Consider the following 12,805-nt stretch of genomic DNA (forward strand, 5'->3'; position numbering starts at 1 on the left):
TTTAAAGGAGACATTTTTTTATAAAAAATATATTTATATATGATTTAACATAATGATAGCAAACTAAATATGAGTGTATTTGTAGTCATATATATGGCTTAGTTAAATTTTATTTTGTTTTTTTATAAAAAAAAAATGTTATGATATACTTTTTTCATCTTTTATTAATATATACATAGACATATTATTATTGAAAAAACTGTTTATTTGATAAATAAGGTGTTTTTTTTTTTATTTTTTTTTTTTGTTATTGTTGTTTTGATGTAGAACTAAGACATGGAAGATGCATGTACAGGAGAGGAGGAAAATTATTTTATAAGTATAGACACAATTGTAAGTAAATATGAATCATTTTTAAACAATGGATTAGGATATGATGAATTAAATACACTTATAGAGAACTTTATTTATCAATATAATTCTCTTGATGAATGTGAAGTAAAATTAATTGAAATAATAAAAAAGTGTGATAATTATAAATGTAAAATATTTAAAAATAAATACTTATTTATAACAAACATTATAAAACAAATATGTCATACTGAGTTAATACCAATCATTTATAATGAAATATTACAAGAGAAAAATGAAGAAATTGAATCTGTTTATTTGAGTAGAGATGATTTTAAATTGCTAGAAAGCAAAAAAGAGTCAGATGATAATTTTAAAAAAATATGTGAAAGAGTATATAAAAAATATATATTAGTATTTATAAAAATTCTATATTATTCTTCAAATATTTCTTCTAATTTACATAATAATTTATTAAGTTCTTTGTCATATATTTGTATATTAATATCAAAATACCATTCTTTTAATACCCCAAATGAAAAATTTTCAGAGCTTATTTATAGAATATTTTGGAATTATTTTTCTAAAAATTTTGATATTATTAATGAAAATTCTATTTTTTTAAATAATGAAGAAAGCGATATATCTTCATCTTATTCCTCTGGTTATTCTGAACTTTACACTGAAGATCGATATATGGAATTTGAAAATAATAATAGCAAAATTGGTGATAATGAAAAGTCTGAGTTTGATGAAAATAAAAAAAATGAAATTGTACATGATTTAATTGTTTCTACAGAAAAAGAACATCCAGGAGAAAAAAAAAAAAAAAGAAAAAATGAAAAAAAAGATGATTTAAAAAATGAAAATGTTACTAATGAAGTGAATCAAAATATGGAAGAATCTGGTGATATCAACAAAATACAAAATGATGAAAAAGAGAAAAAAAAAAAACGAAAAAAAAAAAGAAAAGATAAGGAAAACATAGAAAATAATTCTAATAATATGAATTCAAATTTAAACAATGAAAATGATGAGGAAAATAAAATAAACAATAGTAGCAATATAGATGATAAAGATTCACAAAAGTGTAAAATAGAAATAACAAATAAAAAGGAACAAACAGAAACACCAATTAGTGATAAAACTAGCCCAATTTGTTCTGAAACAACGCCAATCATTCAAGGAGGAAATAATTTATTACCTGTAAAAAAAAAACAAAGAAATATAAATAAAGTTAAAAATAATGAGGAAAATAGCGATATAAATAGCTCTAAAATTGGTGATACATTATTAAAGTTTGATAAAAAAAATGCCAATAATGCAACAACGATATTCAATTTAAACAACGGAATAGTACCAGTAGAAGAATTGAAGGGAAATGATAAAATAGCTAATATGAATAAAAATAAAGATATTCATAAAAAATTCGATATTAATAATGAAAATGTCATGTTTGTTAATATAATTTTAAATGTTTATATTAATTTATTTAATACAAAAAAAAAAAAAATGTTTATTTTTTACGATGATAATAAAATTCAATATAAAGAATTTCTTTTAAATAATATTGAGATAATAATTAATCAAATGAAAAATATGATAATTAAAATAAGAAATAATTTAGACGGATCTATTATTTATTTTTTAAGATTGATATTTTTGCTTATCTTATTTTTAAATAAGCAAGCTAAAAAATATTCAAAACATATCATAGAAGATAATAATGATAACAACAGTTCTTGTAATTATAATTATGATATAGATAAAAAAAATCAAACACATAATATGCTAGATCGAAAAAAAGAGGAAAATGATAATAATAGTTCCTCTGGTTCTAGTTTAGATAATAGTAATTCAGATTTATCTAACTCTATTCCTGATTCTAATTATTTAACACTTAGTAAAAAAAGAGAAATGATAGAAGAAAATATAGAGCAACGGGAATATTTTAATGGCAATTTTAATGGAAATTTTAATGGCAATTTTAATGGAAATTTTAATGGAAATTTTAATGGCAATTTTAATGGCAATTTTAATAGCAATTATAATGGCAATTTTAATGCCAATTTTAAAGGTCTGAATAGTGCTAGTAGTGATATAGTTTTAAACTCTGATGATAGTAATATGTTTGTAAAGGGTTTTAATTATACTTATAATATAGGAGATATTAAAAAAGAGTTTAATAGAAAACAGAATAATGTTAGTCCAATTTTGGGAAAAAATAATTTTATATTAAATGATGAAAATAACTCAATACTTGAAAATCAAAGTGCACCCATAAATAACAGTTTTAACATAAATAATACCAGAATACCAAACGATTATAATTATTTAAATTTTAATGATCGAAATGGTGATTATTCAGATTTTGGAAATAGCAACAAATCATCAAACTATAATGGAATGCCAAATGAAAATGGTTTATATAATAACAGTCGTGATAATTTATATTTAAATTCTAAAAGCCTTTATGAGGATTCTGGATATAATATGAATGAATATAATAATATGGAAAAAATATCTCCAGAATTCAATAAAAATATATATGGACGTCAAAATGTTGATACTATAAATATTAGCAAAGATGGAAATACAAATGTTTATCATAATAATTCTAGAAGTTTTAGTAATGGTATATTTGGAAGAGATAGAAATGTTAGTAATATCAATCGGGGAAATGAAATTCCACGAAGATCTACATCAAACTTGAATAGTTCAAGAGCAGGGTCTTATTTTTTAAATAATCTAAAAAATATATATCAAGGACAAAATAATAGTAATTATAGTCCTACTATTAATCAAAATTTAGATGTAGCAAATTCTAATTCTATAAATTCATATAGAGAAGATTGTGATGTGATGTGGAATGGTGATGATAATAATAATATTTTGAACTTTAATTACATACAAAATAATCTGAAACCAAAATCGAAATCTGAAACTATACTTGATTTATTAAATGATATATATGGTACAACAAATCATATTAATAATAATATAAATCATGGATATAGAAATGCATATAATAATTTTAGTTCAAATTATTATGATAATATTCATAACATAGTTAATAATAATTATGATAATAATAATAATCTTCTTGAAATGTTAGATACACTTTTGAAATGTGTAGAAAATAATTTCAACGAAGTAAATATTTTGATAGTAAATAAAATATTTTTGTGTATGTTAAAAAGTTTAGAGTTTTGCAACGAATCAAATAAATATAAAATATACACATTTATAATTAGTAAAATTGATAAATTTATTAAAATACGAAGATATGGAGATAATAATTCTACTTTAAATAGTTATAATTGTTATTTTTTGTTAAATTTTATATTAAATTTGTTTAAAAATGAATACAAAAAAAAAAACATTTGGTATATACTATTCGAGATTCATGTTAATAAAATTAGAAAAAAAAATTATTTTAAAATGAATACAACACAATTTGATGAAAATATAAATGCAGCAGATGCTGCATATAACAACATTGGAACTAACATTATTGGAAATGAAAATCCCCGACGAAGTAACAGCAGTATGATAAATATGATATCTCCACCAATAATAAAAGGGAAACAAATGAATTTAAATATGTATCAAAATGAAATGAATATGTATCAAAATGAAATGGGGAATTCTATACAAAGAGGTTTTTATAACAATACTCCACGAAATGATAGTAACAATTTGGGTTATCTAGAAAATGAAAAAGATTTTATAGAAATGAGTGATGGGAAAATTTTTCTTTTAAATAATATAATAAATTTTTTATTGGAATGTTGTATTAGTAAAGGTCCAGTAATAAGATATACAAGTTTGAAAATATTTTATTTGAAAACAATATTATTAATAGAATTTTTAAAAAATAAAAAATTAAATTATGAAGAAAAATTATTGAAAAAATATATATCTAAAAATATTTACCAAAATTTTTTTTTATGTATATTTAACACCTTAAAAGAACAAGATACAAATATATTTATTTATATAAAATTTCGAAATTTATGTTTAAATTTGTTATACATTTGTTCAAAATTATTATCACAAAAATTTTTAAAAGAATTCTATGATAAAATAATTTGTCCAAGCTTATTTTGTATTGAACCATTTTATAAAAATAAAGAATCAGAATTAAATACTAAACTAAATTTAGATGAAGAAAAGCTAAAACATATATATTCTATTTTCATAAAAAATTCAAAGGATCACTATTTATTTTCATATATTATGTTATTTAGAAATATAAAAAATATTAATCTAAATTTTAAAATTTGTAAAAATATTATTAATGTATCGTTAGAAGAGCTTCAAGTTATATTAGAAAATTTAGTTTTAAAAGAAAAAAATCCGAAAAAAAAAGGTGGAGCACAAATAGATCAATATAATAATACTAAAGAAAAAGGGGAAAGAAAAAAGAGAACTAGTAAAAATAATATTAATGTAAATGATGAAAATTCAAATAAAGCAGTAGAAGAAAATAAAATAATACTTGAAAATGAAAAAAAAGAAGAAATTGATAACACAGACAAATTTAAAAGTTTTGTTGAAATGAAAGAAAATACACATTCAAAAAAAAAAAAAGAACCTCATAAAATAGAATGCTTAAATGTAAATAATATAAAAATAAGTGACTTTTTATGTAATAGTATATTAGTAAATAAAATAACAAATGATAAAAATATAGATCTAAAAGAAGAAATTTTTAAAAATGTATATTTTATAAACATTTTTTATTTTTTAGAATTAAAAAAATTAAATTGTTATGATAATAATTTTATTTACTATGTTTTAAATTCAATTTTTTGTTTTCTTAATATATATGTGAATCGATTTGCATTTTGTCTTTATTTCCTTAATGACATGAACGAATATACAAGTGATGTTGATATTTCAGTGACCTCTTTTATGGAAAATACAAAAATGAATGAGAAAAATATAAACCAAAAGAAAGAATACAAATTTTCTGAAGAATTTCTCCTTGAATTTTTATCATTACTAAAAAATTCATTATTGGTTATTTCACTAATTGAAGATAATTTAATTAATATAAATATTGAAACGATATTAAAAAAAAAAATAAAAGGAAAAGAGTTGATAAATATAAAAAATTTTAAAAAACTTGTTATTATAGAATTACAAAAATTTTATTTTGTTTTTATAAAAATATTAAATGTTGTACTTATACTAAATAAACTATATGGATATTGTTTAACCCCATTTGAATATTTTTTTTTTAAGTTAGTACAATTTTTAGATAATGAGCTTATTGATATGCATACAAAATGGCATATTTTAAAATTAATAAAATTTTTTTCTTATAAAAAAAAATTCAACGACACAATTCATAGTAGAATCACTCACTTTTATTCGAAAATCAAATATAAAAAAAAAAAAATATTCGAGCACTTTTCAAAAAGAGACATGACAAATCACGAATATGTAGAATACCCCACAAAAAGACCACCTGAGCAAAATAGCCAAGACAAAAGTGAAGGAGAGCAAAATGAAGGAGAACAAAATGGAGGAGAACAAAATGGAGGAGAGCAAAATGAAGGAGAACAAAATGGAGGAATACAAAATGAGGGAATACAAAATGAGGGAATACAAAATGGAGGAATACAAAATGAAGGAGAACAAAATGACGGAAAACAAAATGAGGGAAAACAAATTACCAATTGTGCGAATGTGAAGGAAGGCAAAGAGAATGGTAATGAAGCGATTGAAACGGGAGAAAATGAAAAAAAAAAAAGAAGAAGACGAAGTACAAAATTATCAAATACAAATGTAGAGAAAAAAAATGTTAAAGATGAAATTAAAATAGAAAATTTAAAGAATGAACAAAATTTTGAAAAAGTAAAAAATGATAGTGGTGATGTAACAACAAATAACAATGAGGAAACAAATAATATTTGTGGTAATAATATCAATAATGGAAAAGGAAATCGAGAAATTAAAAAAAAAAAAAATAACACCAAAAAGGAGGATGATAAAGATCAAGAACAGAAAGATGATACTACCCCAACTAACAATATAGAAAATGTAGAAGGGAATAATAATAATTTTAAAGACGATAATATTAATGGTAATATGCCAAATGAAACTCAAGATATAAAAATAACATTAACAGATAATACAGAAGAAGAAGCAAGACGAAGTAGATATGGAAGGAAAAGTGGTGTTAATAAAAAAGAAAAAAATTTTAGTATCTTAATAGAAGAAGAAAATGAGCGTAAAAAAAATGCAAGAAAAATAATTGCATCTAGAGGGGTTGCAAAAACAGGTGGCAGGAAAAGAAATAGCAATAAAAAAATAATCATAGAAACTAATACTGATAATAATGTAAATAGCGATATAATTAATAATGAAATTTCTAACGAACCCAATGATGATAATAATAATAATAATAATAATAATAATAATGAGAGTATACAAAATGATCAAATTAATAATACATGTGAAATTTTTCAACAAGAAGATATTATTTCAACTTTAGTAAAAGAAATAGATATTGGAAAAATCAAAGAGGAGGATACATTAAGAGTTAGCACAAATAACAAAAATAAAAATCCAAGTCCTTATATTATTGTAAATAAAGGAAATGGCGAGCCAGAAAAATCAATCATAGAAAAAAGACACAATAACACTACACACATCAATATAAATATGAACTATAATTCTAATTTCAATAGTGCTAAGGACTATAAGTTGGAGAATAGTTTTTATGAAAGTATCGAACTTTTTTTATCAAGTATTTTTATTTTTGGAAAAAGTGATAAATTAAAAAAAACCGATATTTTTATTGATAATTTAAAAAAAATGAAAGAATTAATTGAATTTTGTAAAATGTATAATATTGAAAAAGGGATAGAAAAAATTCTAAAATATTTATTCTATTATTTAAGTAAAATAAAAACTAAAAAAATATATATTTTTAATATGATAAAATTAATTATAAATTCATTATTATATGTACCAATTTCGAAAAATTCAGATATTCCATTTTTTTTTATCTCTTTTTGTTATTTATTTAAAAAAGCTTCTAAAAAATATTTTAATCAAATTATTATTCATAATTTTATTATCATTTCTTCTGCTTATGTTAATATATTAAATAAAATTTATTCGAGTAACAAAAAGATATACAATGATAATAAAACAGATGTGAGCACATGTAATACACAAAATCAAGAAAATCAAGAGAATCAAGAGAATCAAGAGAATCAAGCGAATCAAGCGAATCAAACGGATCAAACGAATCAACCGAATCAAACGAATCAACCGAATCAACCGAATCAAACGAATCAACCGAATCAACCGAATCAAACTGAGTACAACCAAACCAAGGATAACTTAAATCAAACTTGTGAAAATGTTACTCTTAAAAAAGGTGATGATAATAATGTAGAAAAAGGTAATCCTTGTGATGTTTTAAGAAATGATATAATTTTATCCAACGAAATCACAAAAAAATGTAGTGGGGATAATGGAAATAAAATAATAAACAGATTAAATGGAAATAAGGATAGTAAATCAATAAAAGTTGAACAATATTTTTATTTTCCATCAATAAAAAGTGAAAAAAAAAAAATAACTGATGAGTTGCTATTAAATTTAATAAATTTATATATAAATTTTATGTGCTCATTTTATTCTTATTATTTAACATTATATGAAGATAATTATATTATTATGAAAAATATATTGATTATAGGAATTCATAAATTGTTAGATATAAAAAGAAGAGAAAATAAAAAATTGTCATGTTATATTTTATCATTTATTTATATTTTAATTTGTCTTTTATTAAAAGTAAAAATAAAGGAAGAATTCGTATTAACATTAAGAAGCTATAAATTCAGTAAAGAAAAAAAGAATGAAAAAATTAAAGAAGCCAAAACAAGACAAACAAACCGAGGTACATATAATAATAATTATAAATTTGGAATAAAAGGTGAAGATCATAATAAATATGCTGATAACAAAAATTTTGAAAACAAATATGGAAACAATAAAAATGAATCAGATGAAATGAAAAAGATTATAGTAAAATATTTAATCAATGTAATTGATGAGGATAAATGTAAGAATATAAATTTAAGTAACTCAAATAAATTAAGCCAAAATATTAAAAACATATTAAATAAAAATAAATTTGATGATTTAGGGGGATACAATTATTTTCCAAATCAAGTTTTTTATAAAAATAAAATGGATAAAAATATTGAAAAGATATTTCTTTCAAAAAAAAAGAATAAATTTGTTATAACATCATCATTAAATGTCAAAAAAAATTTAAAAGTAATTAATAATATTTATGATAATTTTTCTTATAAATTTTTATTTACGCTTTTGTCGGAACCTATATTATATGAAACAAACAATAACACAATGATAAATCATGATTTTATAAATGATATGGAAAATGATCAAAGTTATATAAAATATAATTTATTAGATTATATTATATATTCTTGTTTTTATGTTATTTTTTCAAAAATAAAATTAGTGAGAATTAAAAAAATAAATTATAATATTGATAAAAATATGAATAAGAAAAAAAAAAATAAAAAAAACACAAAAAACGAAAGCAATAATAATACAAAACCATTTCAAATGGATTCTTACATTTATAACACAAAACAAAATTCGATTTTTCAATTTTATTTATCAATTGAAATATTAAATATAATTTTTCTTAATATTAAATATCTTCCTTTTAATTCAATTAAATTAATTATAGACACATTTATAAACAAAGCAATGTTATCTTTATGGATAAATGATAAAACTGATAATATTGTAGAAAACAAATTTCAAAATTTATTTTTTAATTTTTTTTCTGGAATTTTTTATTTGCAATCACCAAATACATTTATAGAATTACCAAATTTACTTTATCAATACAATAAAACACTTCGTTTTTTACAACTTGTATCTTATTCTAAAATTTTTATTAAAAAAGACACTACAATAAATTCCACTATTTTAGATATAATTAATTACTGTTTCCCTCCAATCAATGATGATAGTGATCAAAATAATTCTGGAAAAACAAATGATGAAAAAAAAGTAATTGAAATACCTCAACGAATATTGCGAAGCAAAAAAGATAAACAATTGTAGACCAAATTTGTCTTATATAAATATCCCTATTTGCACCCATCGACATTTTTAATTATTAAAAAGAATGTTTTCATTAATAGAAGAACATATATAAATACAATATATATGTGTATATAATTTGTATTTCGTTTAAATCTTCCTAAAATATTAACAACTATGATGGCTAATGTGTGTGGATATCCAATGTTATAGTATTATTATTTTTTTTTTCATTACTCATATAATTATTGGATGATTTTTAATCTCTTTTAAATGTGCATGTATATGTATAACCTATATGTATATTATATATACATACAAACATTTATTTGTGCACAACATTTGTTCTTTTATAAACCTATACTGTTTTGTTAAATTTAAGACCATATAAAGTAAAATTAAATAAAAAAAATATATCATATAATATTTTCATCATTTTCTATACATATATAATTGTGAAATATTCAAATAAATAATTCATGATATTGTATTCTCAAAATAAATGCAATATGTATATACCCCCCATACAACATCATAAAAAAAGTGTAATTATAAATTAAAAATATTTTATTCATAATAATAACCTATTTTTTATTAATTTTTATCCAAATTATTAAAAAAGCCATTGGCAAAATATAAATGAATAGCATTATTTTCATTTTTATTTATTATATATTTTTTTAATATATAAAAATTTATTATTAAATTTTATTTTGGTATGATATGTTATACAATTAGAAATATTTTAGTTAAATTATTTATCTATTTTCTTAATTTTAATTCCTATTTTTAACTACAAACTACAAAATATGGGCGCGGTATTAAATTGGAGTTTCACAAATTATACGAGAGTTGCGTATCCAGTTTCTGTGCTATTTTTTTTTTTTATTAAAATTTCCAAATTATTAATTATATCTCTTTAAATATCCATATATATTTTTTATTTTTTTGGATATATATTTTTCTTTCCTTTTTAATTTTTTTTTATTTCATTGTACGCTAAAAGTTTTCTTATGCTTTCCCTACCACTCGCAATGGCACAAAATAATATATATTAATAAAGATAAAAGTAAAAAAAAAAAAGTAAAAGTAAAAGTAAAAGTAAAAGTAAAAGTAAAAATAAAAGTAAAAATAAAAGTAAAAGTAAAAGTAAAAATAAAAATAAAAACATCTTGAAATATATACAAAATTAATGAAGGCTCGTTTATAATAAGGGACCTGATTTTGAAAAGGACCAATTACCAATTTGTTCATATGTTCAAATCAAAATAAAATACGATTATATGCATATAGAACTAGAACAGAAGTATATATAATTCACCATCCCCATTATAATTGATAGGCTTAATCACAATGCAAAAGTGAAAAAAAAAAAAAAAAAAAAAAAAAATGAAGACATGTAAAAATAACACAAACTTTTTTTGGTGTAATTTAAAAAATAAATTACGATTAGATGGTCGTAACTTTGAAGATTCACGAAATGTGTCGATATATTTTTTGGGAGATTATGGGAATGTTGAAGTTTCTATTGGAAATACAAAAGTAGTATGTAAAATAACAAGTGAAATAGTTAAACCATATGATAAAAAACCTAATGAAGGAATTATAAAGATAAATTTAGATGTAGAAAGCTTTAATACATATAATAATGATATATCAAAAATAACAGATGAATGTTTAGAAATAAAAAATTTAATTGAAAGGATATTTAAAGCTAGTAATATTTTAAATTTTGAATCTCTTTGTATAATACCATATAAAAAAGTATGGTGTTTATTAATTAACATTACAGTAATTGAAAATGATGGAAATTTATATGATTCATGTTATTTATCAGCATATAGTGCATTATTACATTTTAGAAATAACAATGTTAATATAGACAATACAGGAAATGTAATTATAGATGAAGAAGAAGTTAACTATACATCATTATCTGTACATAATTCTCCTATTTTAACAACTTTTGCATATTTTAATTTTGAAGAAATTTGTTTAATTGATCCATCATTATATGAAGAAGAATTTATGTCATCAAAATTATCTATTGCTATTAATAAAAATGAAAATTTAATAAGCATATTAAAACCTGGTGGTTTACCAATTTCTTATGATACAATTTTACAAGGTATTGAATTAGCAAAAAAAAGAGTTAAATCGATTTTAAAAATATTGGAAGATGCATTAAAAGAAGATAATGATTTAAGGAATAATTTAAAAAAAAAAAATTTACACATAAAATATTCTAGTAATCCTGTTCATATAAAATATGATGGAGAAGACATTGTGGAAAAATCGTTAGATGTTACAATCAATCAAATGGTAATAAATAATCTTAACATTGAAAAAATTGTGAAAAAATATGAACAATATATACTTTCAAATGGAGAAAATATTAATTCTATTATTGACAAAAATAATATTGAAGAAAATAAAATTCTAAATAATAATTTGACCCTTAACAAACAATATGATATTGACCAAGAATTGAGGAGAATAAAAGAAGAAAATATAATAAAAAGTGAAAATTATTTTCATCGTATTCCTAACTATAATACCAATTTAAATATCCATCCCAATGAAGATTATAATAAAAATGGTAAAAATAGTGTAAATAATGTAAAAATAAAAAGGCAAGAAATTGAAGATAATAAATTAAATCTGCATACTATGAAAATGATGAAATCAAATAATATCACAAACAATGAGGAAATAAAATTTTCAAGTACAATATCTCAAGATATGCAAAATAAAGATTCCCATTATAATTTAATGGAAAATACAGTTTTAAATCAAAATTTTGAGAATCAAAAAAAAAACATCAAAATTAAAGAACAAAATAAACTATCAAATGATGAAAGTGATGAATCGTCAGATATAGACTTTTCTGTTGCAATAAACCAAAACTTAAAAAAACACACCCCAAAAAAAAAGTGAAAATTATCCACATTTTTCATTTGGAATGGGCAACTAAAATTTATATGATAATATATCTATTTATGGCAATTTTTCATAATATATATAATTTCTTTTTAATTGTGCATACAACAGATACATTCCATGTGTGGACTTATTGGGTTATTCATTTATACTTTCAAAATTCATACTTTATATATTTATTTATGGCGAGTAACTAGCTTTTTTGTGCTATAATCATCGCAGGATTTCATTGTATTTGTATTATTTAATTTTTCAATAATATGCTTTATTTTTTAGAATTTATTTTTTTTTATGTTAATAAAAAAAACAACTATTAATAAAAGATAAAACCATAAATAATTCCCTTTTTAAAATGTAATTAAAGTATAACTAATAATAGCCATGCACACATTTTTTTTTTTAACAATTTGGTTATTATTTTTTTCTTTGTACATATTATATATCCGTTTTTTATTTGCAA

At 20.6% G+C, this 12,805-nt stretch overlaps 2 protein-coding genes across 2 annotated transcripts; both read left to right on the forward strand.

Moving 5' to 3' along the window:
* Positions 1-276: 276 nt before the first annotated feature.
* On the forward strand, positions 277-9,426 carry PY17X_1141700 (conserved Plasmodium protein, unknown function; the record flags this gene model as incomplete). The annotated part of the gene is made up of 1 exon (XM_722175.2): positions 277-9,426. One exon carries the CDS (start codon positions 277-279, stop codon positions 9,424-9,426), a length of 9,150 nt encoding a protein of 3,049 aa, XP_727268.2.
* A 1,368-nt stretch (positions 9,427-10,794) lies between these two features.
* Positions 10,795-12,342, forward strand: PY17X_1141800 (uncharacterized protein; the record flags this gene model as incomplete). Its single annotated transcript, XM_722341.2, has 1 exon — positions 10,795-12,342. The coding sequence occupies one exon, from the start codon at positions 10,795-10,797 to the stop codon at positions 12,340-12,342; it is 1,548 nt and encodes a 515-aa protein (XP_727434.2).
* Between the last annotated feature and the right edge of the window lie 463 nt (positions 12,343-12,805).

Source organism: Plasmodium yoelii (assembly GCF_900002385.2).
Source record: "Plasmodium yoelii strain 17X genome assembly, chromosome: 11".
NCBI lineage: Eukaryota > Apicomplexa > Aconoidasida > Haemosporida > Plasmodiidae > Plasmodium > Plasmodium yoelii.